Raw genomic sequence first — 26,547 nt, 5'->3', positions numbered from 1 at the left:
ATAGCAGTACAGGTTTCTGGAATACGTATTTTTTGCACTAAGAAGCAGTTAATCTATATTCTAGTTCATTCCCAACTATCATTATTATTAACTACTGGTACAGAATTAAAGTTGTGCATGGTGCTTGAGCACTTACAATCAAATCTAAGATGAGAATAATGGTGGAGTCAACAGTAACACATTGAGGATTAGCTACAGCCGAATAAAATTTCACATGCAGAATGTTAATGCACATTACCTAGAAGCATAAATGAACACTTCAGCACCAAAAGAACACCTTCTTCTCCATAGTTGAAAGGAAACAAGACAGGGAGATACAAGCATACGCCTACTCAGTAATATAAATTCAATTCACTGTATTACCAGAAATAAAGTAGCTCACATCATCCATACAAACTTCAATATTAATTTTCACACATCCACCATTAATAGTACCTACTGTATTTTCTGCAGGACACAGCATTGTGTTACAAATTGCATGTGACAAATTCAAAAACAGTGAAACTTTATCCTCTGAATACTAGAGAATTCAGCATGTCATGTCCAGTTTCTCTTAAAAAAGTAATCTCTTCTTGAGACAACAAAAAAAATTTCACGATCATGAGCTGTCCTTTCGTTCACAGGGCTAAGAGCAAAAAGTCTATCTTAGATCCTCAACCCCGAAATCAGTGCAGCAACTTTTTATTCCCCTGCAAAGTACTGAACAGAAGGTCAACGATACTAGCAATAACCAAAGGAGTACTAAAACACACCAATGCATAGGACAAGATTCTAACTGCACTTTACTTGTGAAAATCCCAAATACTATCACTGACTTTGGTTAGGGTTTGCATCAAAAGGTGTCACTGACTTTCCAGAAACACAGTTTTCCTCCCTAGATATTTATCTGAACCAGATCAGCACTGCAAAATAAACACACAAAACCATTCAACCATGTATACCAGCATACATGGTTAGTTAACTGGAAACAACAGAGTTATCAACAAATTCAGTATTTGCTAACTTAATGACACAAATTGGTTAGTACTATAAAGAAAATCCAAATTAAAACATAGATAGAATGAGCATGTAACAAAAATGGGAAATAGCGTAAAGCTGCATATCTTTTCCTACTGCATGACAGGAAGGATTAACCTGAAAATTTAAGAATCCTTATTGTCAATCCTGAGAAGACTTCTCCTCAAAAGGGAAAAAAAGTGCTTTATCATGGAAGAAATTTTCCTGATATACATGGGGAAAAAAAAAGGGGGGGGGGGGGGGGGGGGGTGGGGGGGAGAAAAAAAAGTGTCATCCAACTTTTTAAAGACTCAGCTTGTGGCAGTATCTTAATTCTAGCACTTTGAAAGCCTTCACAGAACAAGTAAAAGGTCCATCTCCCAATTTAAAAAGAGGATGAAATTTACTGAAGAAAGCAGGTAAGAGCCTAAGGCACCTTACATGATGCACAACCACCAGCTCCTCCCACCTCACACAAATAAACAGATCAGATCTGTTTAAAGAATTTTCAAATATTGGCTTTTCAGAAAGAAAAAGTCCCATTTCAGAACTTGTCATGAGTTAAGTCTCTCTTTCAGTATTCTTGGAATCCTTCTCCAACCCAATTGTCTCCCTCCAACTTTTGGGACAGGATAACACCAATTCAGTGCTAAATGGTATGCAACCCTCACAGCACACCTGCACATAGGGAAAAAAGATAAAGTCTTATTTTCAGAAAAGACTTTGGTTTTATACTTTACAATTAATTGGATGACTCATTTTTTCCCCGTAGGCTTTCCAACAGTTGACGTGTTGACAACTGCTGTTTCCTGGAATTAAAATACAGCAGACTAACTCAGAGACACCCTCGTAGAGAAAACTACCTTAATGATTACCAGAAAGCAAGGTACAGCCTTTCATATAGTCTCATTCAAGACAGGAAACAATCACAGAACACAGATGCATAAATTTTTATCTACCGTGAACAAAAAATGCATTCGGCTCACAGAGTTACGCAGCATACAATATACCTTAATGTTTTCAGTGTTATTGTAAAGACCTTTAGTCTACTCTTGTCCTGCTTCCACTGAACAGGACTTGTAAAAAATAATACCCGAACGAAAAGGACTACTTCACCACTCTATCACTGAACAGCTTTAAGCATAAGGATAATGCATAATAGTTAAGTACAAATACTGACCAAAACACTCCTCCAAAGTGGACTGTATACCCCTAGCTTCCACTGGTGAGCAGCTGCTCCCACAAGTGCTCCCAAAAGCTCACTACTGCTTAATGCAGTCCTTCTTCTCAAAAAAAGCCAAACATTCTAACACGAAAAACTGAAAATTTGGCAAGCTAGGAAAGCAGGTACTTCCTAATATATTGTTTTCTATTGTTGCCTCATGGATTGATAATGTAGATTTTATGGAGCACAACGTTAGGCCTTGAAACGACAAGACCGTTGAACTTACCACTTGCAAAAGGAAAACAACATCTCTTAACACAGACAACTTGATAAGGAAGAAAAAACACCGACGGTGCTAGTTTTTAGCAGCCTGACTCGCTGTGCCCTGCCCTGCCCGCCCACGCGGTTTTCTCCTCAGCACCCGGCAGCTCGGCACTCAGAAAAGCCTCAGCCAGGAGCGGCGGAATTCTTCTTCCAGAAGATGAAAACGCACGTTTGACAATCTACCTTAAAAGCTAGACAGAAAGAGGTGCAACCAAACCTACCGGCCAGCACCCGCCCTGGACGCCTCGGAGCCCTCTGCCACGCCACAACCGCGGGACGGCCGCGGAACCTTCCAGAAGCAGCGGGGCGGGGCGGGGCGGGGGGGAGCAGAGGCGCGAAATGGCGGCCGGTGGGGGGGGAGAGCAGAGGCGCGAAACGGCGGCCGCGAGGAGGGGCGCACGCTCCGCCCTATCGCACGCAGCCAATCCCCGGCTTGGTCCGTACCCGGGGGAGCTGGTCCCCGCCCCCTCAGCGCCGACGCGGGACCGAGCGTGAGGGACGGGCGCCCGGGCCTCGGCAGCCAGCCGGCCCCGCCCGGGCTGAGGTGGCCGCTTCGCCGCCGGGAAGCGCGGGGACGCGGTACAGGAGTGCGGCAGCACCCGGCCCGGCCCGGCCCGGCCCGGCCCTTGCGATACCGACGGCCGGGTCAGAAGGGCCCGTGGCTGGAAAACTGAAAGGAGCCTTTTCATTGAAAAAGTAGCTTCGTGAAAAGCCTGTTTAAACACCGTGATTTCCTACCGCCAATGGTTTTGTTTCCTTCTCGATGAATACATACAGGACAGGCATGAGGTCTGCATATATGCCAACTCTATGCGAAAAACTTTCCGTAGTGAAGTGAACTGAAATTTTAAATTGAAATTTAAGGCTGTAAACACGCTTAGCAAGCTTTTTATGAAATGCTCAAGCCAATTGTATTTGCAGTGGCTGTAAAGCAATCCATTATTCACTCATAATGAAGCACGTGTATGTATACTAGATAACGAAGTTGTCTTGTAAAAGCAAAATAAATGCTACACTGCTCCAGTGGTAAAAATCTCATTTGTGCCACAGGCACATAGTATATTCTTAGGCATTAGATTATGTCATTACTGCATTATAGTATATTCTTGTGCATTCACTATAGGCTACATTTCAACTATCTTGTAAAAATATAATTAATCTTCTCGTTCGTTTTTACCGTTCCTTTATCCCTCAAATGAATAGCTAAGTAATTTTCCTCAGGTTTATTAGTTTTTCTTCGCTTTGTGAATGGTGTCACGAGCTGCACTCTGCAGCTGCTGTGAAAGCCATCCATAGACAGCGAATTCCAACTGCAGTGGAGCTGGAGGTAGTCTCCTAGCTACTGTAGTTTATATGGAATAAATGTACCAACATAAAATGTTTCTGTGTTGGTGGAAGTCTTTATTTCACGTTAATTGAGTTTAAAGGTTCATAAAACATTTTATAAGAAACCCTTGACTCATTTTTGCAATGTGATCTCTGGTCTAGGAAAGGTAAAATTGATCACAAAGGAAAACACTTAAAGCCGTTGATAAGCCTTGCAACCAAACCTTACATATAAAATCACCCAGATTTCCAAACTACAGATTACCATGCAGTCTCAGGCATCGTGTGGGCTCACCCTGAAGCATGTGGATAGAAGTCAAAGTGTAGGATTGTGATCCTACTGCATTCACTGACAAAACTCTTATAGAGACTATCTCTCGTTTACAGTACACACTGGCCTTGAAAAAGGGCAAATGAATTCACTATTAATCACTGCAAAGTGATACAGAGATGAGAAACAATCCTAACACACAGTAGACATCCGTCCAACAAACAGAGTATGAGATGTGGGGCTTACTAATACGTTTCAAAGGAAACAAATCTCTTCTGCAAGAAAGTCTAGAGTTATAACCTCTAAATGATTCCTAATAAAGGGCTGACAGGGTACATGTTAATTAAGCTAAAACTCAGAATGGTGATCTGAACTTCCCACCACAAAAGTACATGGGATATGGCTGCTACTGTCTGTCTGTCCCTTTACTGGACCAGTTGGGTAAAAAGAAAGCTGATAGTGGTGTGACTGAAGACAGTTCATTAAGAGAAAACATGCCTAGCTACTTTAATTCTGTCCTACTGAGTCTAGCAAGGAAATTCCTTGTGTCTAGCAAGACCAGCCTGTGTTTTTGAGAAGATGAAAGTTTTAGAAATTTGTCATGAACTCAGTATTTTGAATACTGGGCCAACAGTTACTATAAAGCAGTTTAATGTAACGAAGTTAAAACGTGAGCAATGTGATCTCCTTGGAAGTAACTACGTTGACATTATTGCATATTGCTTGAGTTTGTTGTTCAGTTTCTTTTAAAGAGCTTCTACATAAGATGAATTACACCACCCTAATGAATTACACATATCCTAACAGTATGTGCCTTTTGTCTCAGCCAAGCTGTCAAAACCAAAACCACCCAACTTCCCTGTTAAACAAAGATCACTTGCTTTCCTTGTGATCAGAAATTCTAGTCCACGACTTCCCACAGTATGTTTTCTTGATAATTTCCTTGCCCTTTTTTTTTTTTTTAAGGAGAGTTCAGCCACTATTCTTTTAATTATATTTATGCTGTTAAGTCTGTATTATGAAAGGATTTGTCCTACTTTTTGTTTTCTTGCCTCAAATACAAGATAATAGATAGCTTAAGTATTGTTCACAAATTGCATTTCAGAACAAGAACATTTCAGGTATTTCAGTGTATTCAAGAACTCATGTTATTAACACAGTCTTGTAAAAAAAGCATCACCCTGCCAATGGGGGGGAAAAATACTAGTTCAAAAGCCATTTGGCAGTGGTAAAATACCCAGAAGGATTCCTAGAGGGGTGATTAAATTGAGCCAACAAACATGTTGCCTGATCCTCTAGAAAATACTCTTAAAATCATAGAATGCTTTGGGTTGGAAGGGACCTTAAAGATCATCTTGTTCCAACCCCCCTACATTGGGAAGGGGCACCTTCCACTAGACCAGGTTGCTCAAACCCCCATCCAACCTGGCCTTGAACACTTGAGCGAGGATGGGGCATCCACAACCTCTCTGGGCAACCTGTTCCAGTGTCTCACCACCCTCACAGTGAAGAGCTTCTGCCTTACATCTAATCTACATCTACCCTCTTGCAGTTTAAAGCCATTACCCCTTGTCCTATCACTACATGCCCTTGTAAAAAGTCCCTCTCTGGCTGTCCTGTAGGCCCCCTTTAGATACTGGAAGGCTGCTCTAAGGTCTCCCCGGAGCCTTCTCTTCTCCAGGCTGAACAACCCCAACTCTCCCAGCCTGTCTTCATAAGGAGAGGTGCTCCAGCCCTCTCATCATCTTTGTGGCCCTCTTCTGGACCCGCTCCAACAGGTCCATGTCCTTCTTAAGTTGGGGGCCCCAGAGCTGAACACAGTAGTCTAGGTGGGGTCTCACCAGAGCGGAGTAGAGGGGAAGAATCACTTCCCTCAACCTGCTGGTCACGCTTCTTTTTATGCAACCCAGTATATGGTTGGCTTTCTGGGCTGCAAGCGCACATTGCAGACTCATACCTAATTTTTCATCTACCTATATCCCCAAGACCTTTTCTGTAGGGCTGCTCCCAATCAATTCATCCTCCAGTCTATCCTGGTACTGGTGATTGCCCCAACCCAGGTGCAGGACTTTGCCCCTTGGCCTTGTTGAACTTCGTGAGGTTCACATGGGCCCACTCCTCAAGGCTGTCAAGGTCCCTCTGGATGGCATCCCCTCCCTCAAGCACATCAACTGCACCAACTTGGTGTCATCCACAGACTTGCTCAGGATGCAGTCAATCCCACTGTCAATGTCATTAATAAAAATATTGAACAGTACCGGTCTCAATACGGACCCCTGAAGGACACCACTTGTTACTGATCTCCATTTGGACAGTAAGCCGTTGACTCTAAATCTTTGGATCCAGCCACCCAGCCAATTCCTTACCCATCAAATAGTCCATCCATCAAACTCTTATCTCTCCAATTTAGCAATAAGGATGTTGTATGAGACCCTGTCGAAGGCCTTACAGAAGTCAAGACAGGCGATATCTGTTGCTCTTCCCTTATTCACCAAAACAGTCACTCCATCGTAGAAGGCCACCAGATTAGTCAGGCACAATTTGCCCTTTGTGAACCCATGTTGGCTGTCTCTAATCACCTCCCTGTCATCCATATGCCCCTTGAGTTCTCTTAGCCTGTGGAATAACAACTTACAACAAAACTTTATCTTTTAGGCTAGAAATCCGGTTTCCAAAAGCGGTGAAATTAATGCAAACCTATTCTCTATGCATGCATGCACATATATATATATATATACACACACAAACACACATTATACATATAGATATGTTTCTCTGTCCTCAAGAACTCGAGATCCCATTGGCCAATTTGACCTAATGGGGGCCAGATCATTTGACAGAAGGATAACATCCTCTGATAGATGCACTTCTGACAGTTTGCATAGAGGGTCACATAGAACAAAGAATATTCAGCACCTCTACCAACAGGAATAAACCTCCTCCTTCACCAGATATCCCAGCATCCATGTTCCAAGGGAAACAAAAAAACCAAACCAACAAACCCTAACAAGTACGCACACTCACAGAGCTATTTGGTATTTAAGAACCACAAGCTTTAGTAAACTGATGTTAACATTTTGATGACATGTGCCTTTTTTAGCACATTCAGAATTATTCTATTATAGGTGACTGGCTCATTACAGATCAGTACTATCACAAATATGAGACTTTGGGGGATGTAAGATGGAATCACAATTATCACAATTTCTAATATTCTGACAAACTTCTAAATCTGGTTTCTGCAGTAATACAAGAAAAAAGTCACTGCCACTGCACTTGTATCAGCTGTCTTTACACTATCAGCAAATAGGTTAACTGGGTGTATTATGAGGAGGAGTCCATGTTGAACCAAGACAATTTCCCTTTTGGAGCTCACATAACTTACAGTACACCCAGCCTCACCATACTAGGTGGCTGACATTTCTAGCTGCTGAAATATGCCCCTCAGACATAGAAACTCTGATAAATCTTTGCATTGTTTATCTTTTGTTCCCTTGCTTCACACTTATGCAATAAAGGCTGTGATTAAGAAGATTAATGAAAATGTCACCATTTATCACCTGAAGCTCAATCAGTAATAGGAAAGTTGGGCCTTAGTTGATTAATTACATAAAGGTGCAAAAATTCACACATTATGAATTCAGATGTTCCAGCTGCAAGATGCTGGAATTCTGTGAGGCCCAAAATAGCAGGGTTCAAAGTCTTAAAGTTTACATACACTCAGAAGTACATGCTTGACTTTAAGGCAATTTTATGGAATTAAATTTTCTTAATTCACTTATTTTGACCACATTAGCATCCATCTACCAGCTCCAATACATGAAGAACAAGTTACCTTGTTTAAAGGCCTCCTTCCACCTGCCTGCCACCTCTCAATTACTGTTGCCAGGCTTCTTCTATTAGAATTTAAAGCATTTGTGCATTTTTCCTGTGCTGCCTTTCCTTTTAGAAATAATTCCACACATCGCCAACAATGCCATTACCATCTTGAGGCTTCCCTTTTGCATGCTATCTGCAAACAAACAACCAAACAGAGCAACACCTGACAACACAGGGTTTGTAGGCTGTAACGAGTAAGGCTGTCTATGCCGTTCATTGACAGCTGTCACATCATCTTGACAAGCAGGTCAGTTTGCTGAAGGACTGTCGGAGCCTTCAGCACAGAAATGACTTCTAGCTGAAATGGGAAAGCAGGGGTTTAGACCTAACTCTTGGGCTTACTGGCATTAAATTTGTGTTTCAGACATTAAAAGTTTGATTTTTTAAAAAAGTTGCAGAAAAGAATTATCTGTAAATAAAATGAGCAAGTGCATTTTTTGGTTGTGTAGTTAGATCAGTATTGCTTGCTACAGACCTATCTAATCACAGATTTGGTAAAATTAGCAAAGTCAGCAGTTGGATTGCTAAAATGGATCCACTAAGATCTTTGGATTTAACTGAACTGCAGCTATGAAGAACCTACAAGAAAGGAACTTCTGCTGCCCAGATCTCGTGCATGTGCCATTAACTAAACCCTGCCTGAACAGGCAGGCTGCACATTGGTCTCTCTTGAAAGTGAAAAAGTCAGACAAAAACAGGGGAGTGCTGAATGGGAATTCTGAATCACACAAACTGAGGATGCATAGAAATTGGCAAACTGAAGGTGATTTTCCTCTCAAAAACAAAGCATTGTGTTAACTAGCTAAATAAGAGTAAAAAAAATAAAGAAATGTGTGTGATGAGAGGAGAGTTAATTTGTCAAGGATAGACTGATTCTAGAAATTAGTGCGGTAATGTAATGAAAATCCACTCCCCATTCATAAATATTATTCGTGCTTAGAAGCGCTCATCTTATTTACCAAAAATGTCCTCCTAGTGTGCTGACAGGTATGTTTTATTCCCAAAACGCTGGCCGATATTCTGCATGTATATCTCTATATGCTAACTCCTTCATGTTTCATACTTAGATACATGCTCTTTCAAGCAGAAAACCACACTTAAGTTCTGTGTCCACAGATCGCATTGTACAACAGGATTCTGCATCCTAGTGACAGCTGCTGTGTATGTTTACGTACATGACTAATAGAAGTTAAACTGTAATGCAAAAATAGGGATGATGATATACTCTTCAACTTAGGGTCTTTAATTGCTATTTTAACATAGATGTGAGTATATGATGATACTACTGAAAGTATATTATGGGTTAAAGAAGAATAGTAACAACAGAAGCGCCAGCAAAAAAATGACAAGCCCTAGACTTGGGTCTTATGCCTGGGGATGAAATTCCTTAGTATTGAACTGTCTGAAACTAAAAAGTTCTACATAACAGGATTCATGTTTCTTGTCTTCTGATTATGCTCCTAAGAACAACAATGAAAGATTCTGCTTTCTTCTGAAAGTTAATAAAGATGTTCCAGTAATCTGTCAGTTTGACCTCTACACATGCAGTTGTTGTGGAGTTTTGCCAGTGCCAGTAGTTTTGTTTTTCAATAGCTCGGTAAAACCAATACCAAAGAACTAGCAACGAAGCATTAAAATGTTATTTTCATTGTTTACCAGTCTGGGATGAAAACCCATAGAAATGGGTGCAGTGCTGAGAATACTCAATTCCCTATTGTCTTTGAAGGTGGTAGAAAGAAATCAGAATCTTCCAGTTGATAGTACTTTGTACGTGCGGTATTTTAATATGTAAAGCAAAATTCATTAATGGATTGCTAAATTACATTTTAGATTAAGCTGTTATCTGCCAGGAACCTATGTAAGTGTTACCTTGGGAGGCAAATCTAGGGCATTTTGTTGGTTTTCTGAATTCAAATAGATTTTTTCCCATGATCCTTAGCTCTGAGTAAAAGTAATGTGAAAGAGTGTAGTCCTTATGTACTGGATGTTCAGAGGTTAAAATAATAGCTGTCACAGGCTGCTTGAAGGTTGGTTGTTGTAGACTAGACTCAGGAAAGCACAAGAGTGAGATGATTTTTTTAGGGTTTTTTTGCCTGCATCTGTCAGAGCTATGGTGAGTTGCTCTCAGAACCCAATATTCTGGGTCAGTATATTTAAAATTTGACAGAGAAAGATGTAGCAAATTACATAGAAAATCAGACAAAGTGGCAAATAAGAGCTATCATCTTTTATGTATATATGTCAATAAAACAGATTGAACTAGTGAGAGTTTTCCCATTCTACTTGAAGAGAAATATTTACTGTTTGTATAGAAAATGAAAAGCAACTTATACAATTAAGTTGCAGATTCCATACTGGAACTGACTTTTGGCAGAGCTGTTTTCCACAAAAGGCAGCTGTAGAAAGCTTTAGCTCAAGAGCCAGCAGCCCTGTGTTTTGCTTGAGAGAAAGGAAGAGTTTTCTTGTAGCATGCTTATTAAGTTATTGTCAATATAGATTCATTTTGATTACCAAATACTTAGAATGATTTCCACTGTGCTGGGTTTTGCAAACATTCTGATTAATATGTTTAACCATGTAAACATTTCATTTGTACCATATGTAAGTTCTTCCATGTTGTTTGCCGAAATGGCATTGTAATTGTAGTAGCATTGAATGACAAATAATTTTTGTATCTATGTATATCTCAAACCTCATTTTCTTTATAGAGATTGCACCAATTCATGGTTTTCTAAATAGAAGGAATTAATTCAGATAAACCCTTACATGGACATTCTTAACTGAAGTTTAATGGTGACTGACTTCGAGTTAGCTAAATTCACTTATCTCTGTTTTATTCCAGGCTCTATCATTGATCTACGTAACAGATTCATTCTCCCTTTCTGTCTCCTACAGTTTATTTGTCTCATCTGTTTTCCCAAATCTAGGTACCCAGATATTTCCTGGAGTCTCCAGAGTGCTACTGAAACACAAATGAAATAAATGCTACTTTTGAAGAACTTAATTTCTGTGAAGGATGCGCAGTTCCATGAGTTTGGCTCACATTAGTTCAAACACATTTTCTGGGTCCAGCTCTTAGGTAAATAGGAAAGGCTCTAAACCAACAAACTAAAAAAATATTTATACTTAAATTTAAAATAATAAAGGTGCCAATCCCAGACTGCAGTCATTCCACACACAATAGTTTGATCATGTTAAAGTGGGAAAAAGCTATTAACTCTCCAGTGAAGGTGGTTTAAATGAATTTCCCTTATCCTTATTGTTGTGCTCTGCTATACAGAGACAGAGACAACCTCCCCAGGTAAGGAGCCAGGAGCCCTATATTAAGCATGGAGCACCTGGACCCAAATTATAAGCTGTGAAGCAAAGTTCTCCCAGCACATTCAGGACATCAGTCTCATATTTTTAAAAGCTAGTTTTAGAACTAGCTGAAGTAACAAGAGCCAGCAAGTTATTTTATTCAAGGTCTTAATAATTTTTTTTCTTAAAGTAAATTAACTTTAAGATTCTGTCAGTATTTGTATAGTTTGTTCCTATGCATCTTGTATCTTGTTCAACTAGGAAGTGACAAAACAATTTATTTCTTTATATATATTTTTTTATAACTCAAGGTTTTTTCTCCTTTACATCTTTTAACTTCATTTAAAAAGAATGATTTCTTACAGAGAATTCACCTTCAATAGATGTGCTGGATTTCCTGCACTGGAAGTCTTTATATTAACTGTCAAACTTGTTTTTTAACAACACTCTCTATGTCCTGCATGCCTTTGCTCTTCTATATCAACGCATTACAACACTGATGCACTTAAATATATGTGCTGTCTGTTACTGTCCATTGTGCGTAACAGATTCAGCCTTAGACATCCTAATTCCTAGAAGCCAGCATTGTCATACTGGAAAACAGTCAAAACTGAAAAACACAAGGGCAAGAATTAGGCAATAGGCTAAACCGCCAAGTTTATGTATCAGAGTAGTAGATCTGAAGTCAGTGTTATTAGATCAAACTACAGAGAATGTGATATATTCGTGTACTGAGAGAAGAGATGAAGAACACAAAGTTCACTTCATCATTGCCTCCACTTCTCCTATTAAATCTCTCAGCCTCTGCTTGGTACAGCTGACCTTTAAACACTGCAGTGGGAAATTTGCATCTGTGCCAAAAGACAAGATAATCAGAGGATTCTTCCCTGCTCCCATCAAATTCCTTTTTTAATCTCAAGTTCACCCAGCCTATCACTCCTCCTCTCAGAAAGCATTACATCTCTTTGATAGATCAGCTCAGGAGAACAGCCTGTCAGCTTTCCCAAACAAGAAATTTCTAGTTACCGAAGACCTGCTTTTTTCCTTGTGTAGATGTGACATTTCAGTCCTCCTTTTTACCTATATTTTGTTCACTTATACATACTTGTTCTCTCAATATCAGAATTTGTTTTGGTCTTAGGTAGAAGTGAACCACAGGCCAGAACACTATATTCACTAAAAACTGCCATGTCTTACAAGGGACTGTAAAGTACAATCAAGTCCCCTAAGGCTTTTCATCATTATTTTGTCATAATTTTCACAATTTTAAATAGTGTTTATATTCAGACCTAATTTTGAAATTTCCTAGAAGACAAGACTGTTCGAAAATGTTTCCATATAATCAGATATTTCAATTAGATTTGCAATTTAATTGTAATGTTTTAAATGAAAAGGCATTTCAAAGCAAAATCTAAGTGTGTGAAATTTCAAAGCAGTTAATCTTCATTTTTTGAAATATTTTTATCAAAATTGCTGCATTAAATAAGGAATTCCAATTAAAACCAAGCATTTTCTAACAGAAACATATCTTTTGGGAATTTATTTTAGCCAAGGCTCACAGACAAAGACAGACAGCACAGACAGAATCTTAACCCAAATCTGGTTGCTTTTTTCATTCTGCAATATATCCTAGTTTTTCAATGTCACAAAATCAATATTCAGACTTACTTTAATGCAATTATACTTTAATGTATATGAGCAATATAAGGAAGGCACTGTAGCCCAGAATAACCTCTGTCTGAAGAATGTTTAATGTGACCTTTGGTACTCATAAGAATACTTCAGTTGCTGAGTGTCCGTTTCATATGTGGGAAATGTTCAGTGTAATAGCCAAAGTGGGCATTTTAATGTTTTTTCCTTTTTGCTGTGTAACTGGGGCTATTTCACTTCCTCCATATATCTGAAGATACTATTCACTTTTACAACTAAGAGATTCTGGTTTGTGCAATTACTGTGCAGCTATACTAGTGCAAAGATGTTAACCAAGGTATCTCAAATACTTTGACACTATTTGAGCTTTGTGAATACTAGCACTGTCCACAAAGCACCAGCTAATATTCCTGGTAAGTGTGGCTAACATCCCAAGTGCATGCATTTTTTAACAGAAGCTAGAACTTCTAGGGTAAGAGCACAGAGCAGTTAATAAACTCAGGAGAGAGAAAACATAAGAAAACAAGGAAGAAAATACTACCTGTAGTTGCTACTACCTTTGGAAACATCATTGCCCCAGGTCTGGTGGGTGATGTCTTTCCATTTCACTGATGTTTTGTACTTCACTGAATTTATATACATACTTCTGAACTGTATTATATTGTTATGGCTTAAATCAGTTTTTAAAGGAAAGACTGTAACTTCCAAATGCTAATCCAGAAGAGAGATATTTGTAAGAGACACTAATCCTCAAGCTGATTTACAAAGGTCGCTGGCCTATCAGGATACCGTTTGTTTTTTAAATTACAATATGAGCAGTGAGTCAGTGTAGCGGGCAAGTTAGCGTAGCTCAATTAACAATTCATATTCAAAGAGGAACAAAAAAAGTATGTTCTTTCTCAAGACCTATTGTTTCTATTTGAGAAGTTTTCATTTTCTGATTAAAATAGAAACCACAGAAAATCTCTCTTGATATTTCAAGTAGTACTTCTAATTTCCGTATCAAATTCATTGTTGGAGAAACCTTTTTGAGAAGATGAACTTTTGTTTTTATAATGTCCAACTCCATCTACTGTATTTATATACAAAATAATATCATAACCTACTATTCAAACATCCTTGATCTTTCAAAAACAGATGCAAAAAATGCACTGAAAAATAGGATGTACCTGATTAACAACTGCTATGTGGGGCATAAGAAAATGCAACATAATGTATGTCTCAAAACAGACCAACACTCATCTCTCAAGGTACAATTCATCTCACCTCACTTCAGCTATCTAGAAATTAGACATCCAGACTAAACTAGCCATGTAGTCAAAGGAGAGACAGGCACTTAATATAAGCAAGATAAATCTTCTTTGGGAAATCTTTATCTTGGGTTAAGATTAAACAAGGTAAATAAGGTTTTAAATTGAAAAAAGACCAACACAATCAAATCTCAGAATACCTACCTGACTTTTTCAACTTCAAAAAAAGACAAACCAAGGTAAATGACAAGCGAAGTGATACTGATGAGTATGGGGGGTGGTGGGAGGAGAGGGCAGTATTGTTAGTACATGTTTTAATTTGAGTGGATAAGTAAATGCTTAAACTGAAATAACACAAATATCAATGGTTTGTTTTACTTAAAAATGGACTTACATCCTAATCCTATAACATCAAAATCACTGCATTATCTATCACCGTTGGACTTGCTGGCTGCAATACTAGAATCGATTTTTATGTGACTGGAGATCTGACTACACAAATACACAGGTCTTTGTGGACCAGATTCAGAGGTTTATTTTGCAAATTTCTGCAATCAAGTGAAATATCACAGAAGGAAAATTAAACATGGATGGTTTTATCAACATGGCAACAACAGCATCATTTGCAGCTGGCAAAGTCATAGAATAACTGTGTATATTAACATTTACAATGGACATATTAGACTAGGTAATAAAACTATGCTGATTCAAATTATGGCTCACTGATTATTTTGAGAATGCAGTATCATCTCTTTATTACAATATGTTGTCCTGTCTCCATTTTTAAATTGGTATTACCAAATTCACCATTGGTGCAACACTAACATCATCACCCCAGCTCAATGAAGTTGCTCTGAAGCGTTGTAGGTGTGTGGAGCATGTTCAGCTGGAACAGTGTGTTTGACAGGATAGAGCTGAGACTGTGGTTTTTTTAAAGAGGAGATTTACTGAAGCTGAACTCATGACTGGATTCAGGAAAAGCTACATTTTTTAAAAATACTGTTTTCTTAGTTTGGATAGAATTAAACTTCAGCAGACAGTACATACAGCTGATTTCACAGCACATATCTTCAAGTGCAAAAAGTTACCTTTATATGATGAAAAGGAAATAGTCATAAAGCTTTCTTACACCATAAATATTTTTCAGAAAAGCAATGTTAAATTCAAGCAGAAATGGACAGACCTGTTTCCATACATGGAGGCAATGGAATAATGCCCTCCCTGAGGTTGCCAAGAAAGAGCTAATTGGACTGTAATTATTGGACTGTATATGCAGTACTGAGATCCAGACATGTAGATCCTACGGCTCCTCCAAGAATCGGGGTGGCTGAGTAACCAGTAATTCTCAGCTGATACAGATAGATTAGCATCACTTTTTTCAAACTCAGGAACAAATCAGCAGGAAATTGGGAGAAAGCCATGAGCCAGAAATTTCCTTGTGGTCACAGTGTCTGCATTAACTTTTTATTGATTTTTGTTATGCATCTTTTACCAAGTTATTCGGAGTAGGAAATAAAAGAACTAATGAAGATTTGCAGAAGGACCTCATGGTACTAGATGACTAGATAACATGGAAGATGAAATTCAATCTAGAGAGATGCAAAGTGAGTCATTTTGGGAAAAAAAAAAAAATAGCCAGTTTTACGTATCTATGACAGACCTCAGCAGACTAGTACTAATCAGGAATAAGATTTTGGGATTATCATATAAGCTTTCTGTGAAAGTTGCAGTTTAGTGTTCAGCGGTTGTCTGAGAAGAAACACTATTAGGAATTAAATAGATGTGGAAACAGAGAACATCAAGAATTATCTTGAATATCTTGAATAGCATGCACAGTTCTGACCTACCACCTCATGAGCTGGAAGGCACTGGAAAAGGTACAGCAAAGGTAGCAAGGTGATCCTTTTATGGCTTCCAAACAAGGAAAATTTAAAAAGACCAGGAATACTTAACTTGGAAAACAGACAATTGAAGGAGGACATGACAGAGGTCTATAAGTGGCATGGAGAAGGAAGATAGGGACTGGTGCTCATTTTCTCTTCTGATACAAGAATTCAGGGACAGCAAATGAAATCATCATGTGGGGGTTTCACAGATACTTCTCTACACAACACATAGTCAACTTCTGAAATTCTTTACCGCGGGATGTTATGGATGTCCAAGGTTTACAGTGGGCTCAGATCCACACCTCGGGTGTTTTACGTTCAGAAAAAAAGGACAGTGAGAATGTAAATGTTTTTTTTCTTAGTTTTTGTTCTCCAAGACAAGAACTAAGGATTGCCAGCATCTGAGCTAGTTTTCACATCTCAATGCTTGCAAGCAGCTTCACTATGTCCTATGTTCCATGAAGGCTATTTGCAGCTGACAAAATAAAAAAACCTTTTTTCTTCCGATATAGAAGGTATTTTGTATTTAACAATATGGGCAGTTTTGCTTGCATCACTGGCCTTGGCTGTATGATTTGCTGCCCACAATCCAGCCAACTCCTTGGATGTCACAACTACGTGTAGATGGTAAAACTCCTTCATAGTTATATTACAATTGTCTGATGTCTCATCTACCTCACCTACCAGCCTTCTCTAGCACAGTTACTGTCGTATGCCATTTTTTGCAACAATTTTTTCTTAGTAGTTTGCTTTTAAAATATTTTACCTTCAACTATTGTCTCTGTTAGTATTCCATAGCCAGGTATATGCCACCCATGATCTTGCACTTCAATACTTGACTTAAGTTATTCTCAGTTGCAGAGATCAAGCCCAATTCTGCAATAGCATACATGACTAGCTTTCCAGATTTATATTTCTTAACCTGAAAGTTGTAAGGGGATTTGTTTGTTGACTTGTAACAGTGAAGGAAATAATAAAGGAATGAATGTGAGGACCCTCCTGCGAACATGCAAATCATAACTGTCATTTAAGAGCCTTCTAATAAAATACAAAGATGCTTGACAACTTTCTCATAAACCCTGGAAATGTTGTACAGGGTTGGATCTTGAATTAACCTGTCATCCAACTCAAAATCTTACAGATGGCAGACAACACCATGTTATGAAACATATCCCTGGCAAAAGGCAAAGGGGACAGGTGATGTTTATACATTAGAAGTTTCACCAAGAAAAAGTAAATTCTTTGATAAATAAATGGGCAATAGAAGTAGCAAGGATACAAAGCCAACTCATCTCCTTTCCGTCTGTCCTCTCCTTCTTGCAGAATCCGGCTCCCTGATTTTGGTAGCACTTTTAGCTATACCTGATTTCTATGGAATATCCATTACCCATGGCACCATGATCAGTTGGAAACCAAGCTCCATACATATTTGCCACTTCTCAGTTTCTGAAGTATGTGTGTATTTCTGAAGTACATATACTTGTGAAAACTAAGATTAGTAAGATCTAAGTCTATCTATCTGTTATATTCCTTGACAAATTAAAGCAACAGTGCAATGTTCTACCACTGTCAATTTAAATATAGATATATATTCTCAGTTTAACAGTTTTTAGCCCACTAAAAACCAAAATATGCTTCCAGTTTACAGCTCTAATGTATTTAACTGCTATTGCATTTTTATCAATTGAATTGGTATTACACATTCCACAAAACAGCTGCCATTATTCTTTTACTTTGATAATGCTGTTGGAAATGACTGATTTTTTCTTAAAAATCAGATAAATCTGTTTTTATGTACAAAGCCCCTTTATGTACAAAGCCCCTTTATATGTACAAAGGCCACTTGCTTAGCTGTTAATATTTTTTCATTTTTGTTTTGTTTTACATCTGATAGGCTACCAGTTGATGGATGCAGTACAACTACTATCTAATTAATTTGCTGGAGAGTTTAGCAGTACAGTTTATCAAAAAGCCATCAATCAAGCTCTCACTTAGACATACTGGTAAGTGCATTTAACCGATATAAGCAACTTTTAAATAAGATACTTCAGTTCTTGTAGATATCCAGAAGATAACTTCAATTTTATTTTATGTTAATTTTCCGTAACAGCATACGATATAAGCACCAGTAAAGTGACAATTTGGAACAACTAATTCAACAATAGGAGGTGGCACTGTGTACAGTCTCTCTGAAAGCCACTTAAAACATTTTTAGAAGTATGTTTTTTCACTGTAGGCACCATATTAAGTCACAGTATAAATATAAATATGTATACACATACTGTATATTTACATATACAGTAAGATCAGTCTACCATGTAACAGGGCCCCTTTTATACAACAGTCATGAGAGTCTTGCTTTTATCCCCTCACATGATTTGTTTATGATTTAATAATTTGCTTGTAAAATAAGTATGTCTGATGTCCTCAGAATAATCTGGATAAATGAATCTCCACTAGTATTTACATTCATGAACTATACACATACTTTCCCTCTTAGACTACTTTGCTTAATAGCATTTAAGTAATAAGTTTAGGTAAAAACAGAGGGTTCTGAAGTTAATCATTCAGTGAGGTGAACGAAGGCAATCTCTGCAAGTTTTTGAGGTATCACTGTCTAGTCTGGTTATCACTGCAGAAGGGACACTGTGAAATGGACTAGTAACGTCTATGCTGAAAAAGAACATTTGACTTTTTTTTTTTTTTTCCTTTCTAGGTAGTAACTATGCTGGATTTGAAAACTTTGCTACCGTTTTTCCTACATCACTAAGGATAGATAGCTATCTTCTGTGTAGTCTTATGTTCACATAAGCAGCTGCTTGTAGATTTTTTAGGCAGTGTATCTGTGCAGCCATCAGCCCCTTTAATCACAAACATACCCTGATGGCCAGCTATTCCTTGCATTTGGGAAACAAATTCAAACCCATGAAAGGAAATGAATAATGGATTTTTAGGTTCACATCTTCTAAATTGAATAATGATTCGGGTATTTCAGCTGACCTGGACTCAATTCCAAATTCAGTGAAGTTATCTGATCTTCCGGGATCACCTGTCGTTTCTAAAAATCAAGCCACTTCAGGCTGGTTTAGCTCAGCATTAAAAATCTGAAAAACTTTCAAAACTTTGGGTTTGTGCTTTAGCTTTCATTTGATTTTGCAGTGTGGTCAAAATGAGACACTCTTGTAAATCAGAGAATAATAACTAGTCTTATTCTGTAACTACACAGCCATGAAGAGAAACATAAATGCAATACCCTACTTTTACTTCAGCTGTTTACCTATTTGTCTTTCATTATCTGTAGATCACCCAAGACTAATGAATTCATTCTGAGCCAAATAGTTTTCCTAAGTAAATTTTCAGCCAGAGTGAATTCATTGATTTTTCCCATTTTTGCGTTACTGCACACAAAAGCACTAAAAGCTTCAAAAAATCCACAAAAATTAGCAACGCATTCCTTATAAGCACTTGAGATAACATTCCTGCAAAATCCATGACTTCAGTATTCCAGCAGCGTTTCAAGCTCCAGTTTGAATGAGTTTAAGTCAGTGAATATTTAGCCACATTTGCAGGACTCATTGTCCAACAAACTAAAATCTCCGCCCAACTCTATTTGCAAATTTCTAAGTGATGAAGAAGTATCATTTATAAGTAATAAAGAAGTAGATCCTTTAGAAATGAATACTGAGTATACAATGTACGCGAGTGAATTTATTCAGCGTATACGCCAGCACGCTTTCAGTCTGCTAGAGAGTTCATGGCTTTAAACTGTGTGTCAGAGCACCATTTCCTCTTCAGCATATCATTACACAGGCTATAAACTTTCAAAGTGAGAAAGGTGGCAAACAACTAACACTAATACAGTGTCTCATGTAGTTTGGATAGTAGTATTCTGAACACTTTGCCCTAATACTCCTTAGAATCACACATTTGATCAAGTTCCTACTGAACTGGAAAGGCTTACACTGATTTCTCAAATTAGAATTCCCCACCACCTAATTTCTATGCAATGAAATACTATATAAATGCTGATACCACAAAGCCCACTATCTTACTGCGTACCATTACCTAAAAAATGGAGTATGTTTACTACTACCCTAGGCCATTTATGTATTCTTTCCTGAAATGTCAGGCTTAATTGTTTTATGATATCTGCCAGCAAAGGAAATGTGCAGTGGCAAGTCAGTTATACCATATATTCCAAAAAAGTGCAACTCCATCAAACATACCTCCACAAGCCTGCTGGTATGTTCTCGAAATATAGCAGCATATTCCTTTATTTCTTTCTCTCTTCCATTTTTAGCAGCTTCAATGAGAACTAGAAGTGGAACAGTGGTATCTAAGAAGGAGTCTGAGATGTGATCTATAATGGCTTTACGGAGCTGCAAAAGAAAGCATTACATTAGTATCTACTAATTGGACTATTTATTAAAGTCTACTGTAATTATTGTCCATTAGTATTGTATAACATAAATATGTACACACTGTATTCTTGCATTATTTGCAGGATTATGTGTCTGAAACCTATGGCAGCTGCAATTTATCTATTACACAGAAAACTCTATATAATTTCAGGGACAATTTTAATATACCACTATCTAAATAAGCATGTTCGTATGTGTGTGTGTGTGTGTGTGTGTGTGAGTACAGATACATAAAACACTTAAAACATGTAATAGTTCGGTTGAAATCAAGGGAGCCAAACAAATTTTCATGTTCTTTGAGGAATAAACTACTTAAATGATTCCACACGTGAAAAATTACTGTTAGACCAAACCTAATGTCTCCTAGGTATTCTCTCTTGAAGTTCAGACACCAAGGGAGAAGGCTGTTTCATTTTACAAATAAAATATTAATTTAATTATGTTTGTACTCACAAAATAGTCTATATCACATGTTTTCATAATTGCAAAATTACCCAAGTATTTTCTACCTTGTTGGAAACCCCAACGATACAGTTTGATTAGCAAAACAGTAGCCTTCATGGTAATTATATCAATGAGATTACTGATTATGCCACCTGATAATAGATTAATAGAGCAAGAAGAACTATAAATGAGTCGAAAGTTCAATTTTCTCTACTTAAATTAATTGTTCTTGAACTTAAATTATTAAAGAAGTGTAACATTCTGCTACAAAATACCTCTCTTAAATTAGGTTTCATGTGAGCTTACAGCTGATCATTGGGATATTACTTCACTTAAGAGGTTATTTTCCATGTTATAAACCTACACGTGGCAATTGTTCATTTTAATCATAGAATACTACAAGAAAGATACCAATTGTGATGATACATGTAATGCAACTAAATTATCAAGTTCACTGAATTTCCTACTGCAAATAATTATTTTTACAATATATAAAAAAAGATATTGATTGGAACAGAAAAGAACATAAAAGGTTTTTAAGCTCTTATAAGCTGACAGGTTTGTTGCCAAAGGACGTGTTATCACTTAGCATTTTGCTCCAATGTATCTATGTGAAAACTCAGTAGAAGTAAAGATGCCTACAGCTAGAAAAATGCAAAAAATCACAATCTTTTTGGTGCTGCTGTCCTTGTAGGTAGGGCAGTGAACATGCACAGCAGAAATAATAGTACATAAATCTGTTGATTGTCAAGACAAGATTTGGATATGAATTCCACCACCAGCTTTTGGATAGCCTCACCATCTAAAGCCAGCTCTCATTGACTCACCAAGCACATGGGACAGACAAATCTTCAAAAAAAAAAAAAAAAAAAAAAATTACAGATAAGTATACATTCGGAATGTTTTTTTGTCTTCTAACTTACTGTAGCTTATCACATTAGGGTACACTACCTGGATACATTGAATGTTCTCAAAAGTAATTTACAAAGACAAAGGCTATGGGATTCCAATACAAAACTGGATTTTTACTGTCATGTTCATGTTCCCAGCTTTATTCAGGCTGGAATTTTAAAAAATAAAAAGAAAGACATAATAAAAAGTTTCACTACCAGGAACAAAATACATTGAACCTCCAGTCGTCCCAAGTTACCTGTTAAAATTTATGTGTTGGAAAAGTCCAACTGAAGAAAACAGACATACTCGCCTGCTTCAAATTAAGTATGTGAATGTGACCTTGAGGAATCACAGATTAAACATTGAGATTTCAATTTACAATAATCAGCAACAAAAAGCTGTGGAACTATATCCACAGCCGATGATTCATTATCTCCAAAAGAAATATTTTTGGATTCTGCATAGCCCAGATTGTAGGACTTTCGCAGCCTTATTGTATTATTTGAGGACCAGTGACTGCAATGACCTTAGTCATACTTGTGGTGAGCTCGAGGCATCAAATTTTCAAGCCAGCAGCCTAATTTTCTCTCTCATCACATAATTCTTTGCTGTAGCTTTTTACTAGTTTGCTTGGTTTAATTAACCTTTCACATACAAATTATCATTATTATTTTGTTCTAAGAAATCCTCTATCCTGCAATTAAACAGTGAAACGCATCTTCTTCAAAAAAAAAAAAAAAAGATAATGCTGTGTCTTTGCTGAATACAAACAAGTTTGAAATTACGTTCCTGTTTCAGCTATGCGAAGGAATACATGAAGCTGATTTTCAAACGATGGCTTATGTAGTATTAAAGAATGAAGAAATACAATGTAGAACAAAGAAAGGAAAAAGACAAAATAAAAAAGGAGTATCTGAAACAATATCTATTTCTCTTCATCCTAATCATAACAATCATTTTTTTCCACGACTCAGTAAGTTTGTTTCTGACTCTGGCCAGCTCTAAAGCAAAATGCTAAAAGCTAAGTAGCCATATAGGGAGACATATAAACAGACAAAGAACAGCACCAGTAGTGCTAGCAGGCAATACTAGGGAAGTTATTGTGCTATAATTAAAATTTTTCTCATATTTTTAAGTGAAAGAGACACCATCAGAAGAGGGAAAGCAGAGGGAGGATGGCATCTGACAAATTGTTTTATTTTTAAGGTGCAAGGTCTTATTCTTCCTTTGAGCAGACTGCTACAGAAGTGGAAGCATGGAGAGTTTTTGTTTTGATATCGAAGTGCATTAAAAAATAACATAGAAACATGTTGTTTATAAAACACGGGGCATAAGTTCATCAAAAACAAACAGTGGAGGGTAGAGAAGAAAATCCCAGCAGCTGTTTGCAACACTACTAAACATCAGTATCCTGATGAGTACAGAAAACTGTGTTTGCCTCTATTTGCCTATTGCCTCACAAGACTACGCTGGCAAAAATCCTGGAAGAACTAAAGATTAGTTATTCTTGAGGGATCTCTCTTGCCTGTTTCGAAGGGATGCCAGGAAGGCAATCTCCTTTGTGTTCAGAAAAAGCTATCCATGATGAAGAAGCAACATAGAAATATAAGAATATCATGAGGAACAACATTTATTAAAAAAACAACCAACCTAAACTGTGGAATGACCATAGGAGAAACATCTGTGCACTCCATTCACAGTACGCTGGGAAACAACTGGGAGGTAAGAACCCAGTGTGGTAATTTCTCAGAACTAGAAATTGGAATGAATAGGCAATTCCTTCCTAAATATTCATACAGCTCTACTAAGCAGGGAAGCAGTGATCTAGGTAAAACTACACACGCAGAAATGACATGCACATCTCTGGCACAATACAAGAAAAAATCAAAACAAAACAGAATAGTTGAAAATCCCCACAAGTACTGGGCAAGTTCCTGAAGTGAATACAAATCATTTCATTTGAAAAGCCAGAGATTTTTACAACTTCCAGAATACACTGTTCCTGAGATAGCTTCTTTTGCCTTCAAGTCTTGCCAGATTCCTTCACTTTACTAACTGTGGTTTACAAAGATGTTCCATAGGGGCCCATGGCATAACCCCCAATCAGGTGGTGACTTATATGATCGTTTTGTTTATTGTGCACTACACTGAAGAGATTTCAAAAATACAATTTCATAAGTTCTCATCTTTAACCCCAATTTTGCAGAGGCAAACCCAGTAACTGACTGAAAGCAGAGTACATTGTGCACACCAAAGCCCTGAATCCACTATGAGTGCCTAATGTAATACCAGCTATGGTACATAGATAGTATCATTCAAAAAAATTTTAAGTATTATAAAAGCTGTAAGAGTAGACCAAATAGCAATTTTCATGTTTCTATTAAAAGTGGTGGAAGACAGGATATTGAATGTTCATAAGTGAAAGCAAATAAGACTCTACTGCAATATCTGCAGGCACAGAACTCAAAATTTCACGTTTCCCAGATCAGGAATTAGACATGCAAGTAAGAACTCCTCCTAAAACAATTCTTATGCAATTCACATGTATGAACACAGAATTGGAAGAAGTAGATGAAATATTTCTCATAAATATCTTCCAGTGGAAAATATCAAGAAACCATAGAGTTACTATGGTTAGACAAAACTACTGGTTCTAGACTGACTATAAATTGGGCATGATTACATTCAGCCTGAACATTTTACAAAGGTTTATAGAAATACACAAATTGAATTAGTTAACTGATTTTAAACACTGTAACCGAGTCAGTAAACTGTTATAAGTTAGAGTTTAATTAACTCATGGATGAGGCTGTAGGACAGAATAGGAGAGTTCCTAGACACACTGAGCTTGTGACACAAGTCGCCGGGTGTCTGAGCTGAACACATTTTTGATGGACTGTGAGCAGAAATTGGATAGCTAGTTAGTTGTAAACACTATATTTATATTATATTCATCTCATCTTTCAAGGCTTCCCCTGGCTGATTATGGGAGACAGGAAGGAATTTATTTATCATCTTGAAGCATAGGCTGGCTTGTAAGACTGTACACAAAGTTGGGAGGGATATTCTTCCACCAGAGAGTTGATAAATAGCCACAGCTAGTGACAGGATGAAAGCAGCGTGTGCTCATGTTCTGTGTAGCCATAAATTTTCATACAGCTGGTTGGGACAGCCTGGCTGAAAGAACTACTGGCTTTCTAGCTCTCTATTCTAAACTGGCACATTATACACTTTCAACATAATTTGCAATTTTTCTCAAAGATGTTCCTTGCAGAAAAAGGATGTAAACACAGCTGATGTCTACTGCTCACCTTCTGCAGTACACTGAAGTTGTGGATTTTGGTCCATGTCTTACATTAGTTTTAGAATACTGAGATGCAAAACGGGTGGGTGGACTGTGGACCAGGTATTCGAAGGACCCTTTTCTGCTGTGTGAGTTCTCACAACTGTAAAGAACTAGACATAGTGGCCCAGTGGTCCCTTCAAGGTATCTGTTCCAACAACCAATAATAATTCAAGCTTCTTTAAAACAAAATGAATCTTTATGTCCATAGTACTTCACTGATATATTTCTATAGCAAACACATATTTAGACACGTACACATGCAGAGTTTTGCCTATGTACATACATATATTCAGCCAGTATCATCTGGTAGGGTTTCTTCCCAGAATTTTGAAAATTTGTACATACATATTCTGTGGAATAGTGTAACTATCTTGAGTTATTTTTTTAATATAGAAGAAATCTTTATTTTCGGAATGCAGTGCTACAAAACCTGAAAATAACAATTTGGAAAAGGATCCTTCAAGCCTCCTTTTCTAGCTTTTCAGTTCCCCAGGTTGCTTACCTGTCTGCGGAGGTCTCTTGTCTTCTTGCACATGCTATCTATTGCAACATTCAAGGCATTACTTCTCTCTTTCTTGTCAGTCTGTAATAAATATGATAGAGAACACAACAATGGTTGGTTGTGATCTTTTAGCAAGCATGTTCTTTGTGTCCTCAGTTCATCAGAGCTTTTGGTAAATCACACATGCTTAAGAATTTTTTTGAATTTTAATACGTTTCAAGAGCCACTGCCACAACATTCACAGAATGCCAGTTTGTGATGTTAAGCATAATCCACTGAATCAAAACATATGCTTTACTAGCAGTATATACAAACAAAATAAAACACTTTTTATCTTCTGAATTGCCGTAATACTCTTTTTATAATCCAGGGTTACTTATGGAACAACATTAATATAATTATTATTACTGATGCCAATCCATTATCACCGTATTCATATGAAAAATCATGTTATCTCTCTACAAGTAATTTATAAATTCAGATGCCCACAATGCAGTATGGTAGTGCTTTAGTCTGCAGCATTCATTATTTTACTTCTGTAAAACAGAATGGGGTGAGTTTCACAATGTCCAAGAAGCTGCAATGCAAACATTGTCAATGAAAATGGGCAGTCTCTTAATCTAGCAGCACATTCATTCTCAGCATCAATAGAAGATTGAGCTCTTGAGATATTTGAGAGGTCTTAAGAGAATCGGTTGTATACTTTCCAAACAATCTTAACTTTTTATTTCTATCTATAAGCAAAGTGCTTATATCATCACTAGCTATTTGAAAATTGTAGTTAACACTTTTATTGTACTGCCTAGCATTTTTTCTATACAATATTACCATAGTAGTTCTGTGTCTACTAGCTGTTTTGAATAATCTTTTTTTCATGTCAGCACAGAAACGAT

The 26,547-nt window shown here is 37.4% G+C and overlaps 1 protein-coding gene across 5 annotated transcripts in view; it reads right to left on the bottom strand.

Annotated features, from left to right (window-relative positions):
• The window catches only part of CTNNA3 (catenin alpha 3), a 549,510-nt gene that overhangs the window by 216,328 nt on the left and 306,635 nt on the right, over positions 1-26,547 (bottom strand). For 4 of the 5 annotated variants that reach the window (XM_030030142.2, XM_030030141.1, XM_030030143.2 and 1 more), the window contains 2 exons: positions 25,655-25,735; positions 20,274-20,426 (listed from right to left, as the gene is read on the bottom strand). In XM_030030142.2, coding sequence (XP_029886002.1) covers positions 20,274-20,426; positions 25,655-25,735 — 234 coding nt within the window. Of the gene's footprint in view, positions 1-13,452; positions 13,474-20,273; positions 20,427-25,654; positions 25,736-26,547 lie in introns of those variants that run through there. The other variant, XM_030030145.1, reaches the window with a different exon arrangement.

This window comes from Aquila chrysaetos, chromosome 11, assembly GCF_900496995.4.
Source record: "Aquila chrysaetos chrysaetos chromosome 11, bAquChr1.4, whole genome shotgun sequence".
Taxonomy (NCBI): domain Eukaryota; kingdom Metazoa; phylum Chordata; class Aves; order Accipitriformes; family Accipitridae; genus Aquila; species Aquila chrysaetos.
The sequence above is the reverse complement of the archived record's forward strand: the minus strand, read 5'-3'. Positions and strand labels throughout refer to the sequence as shown.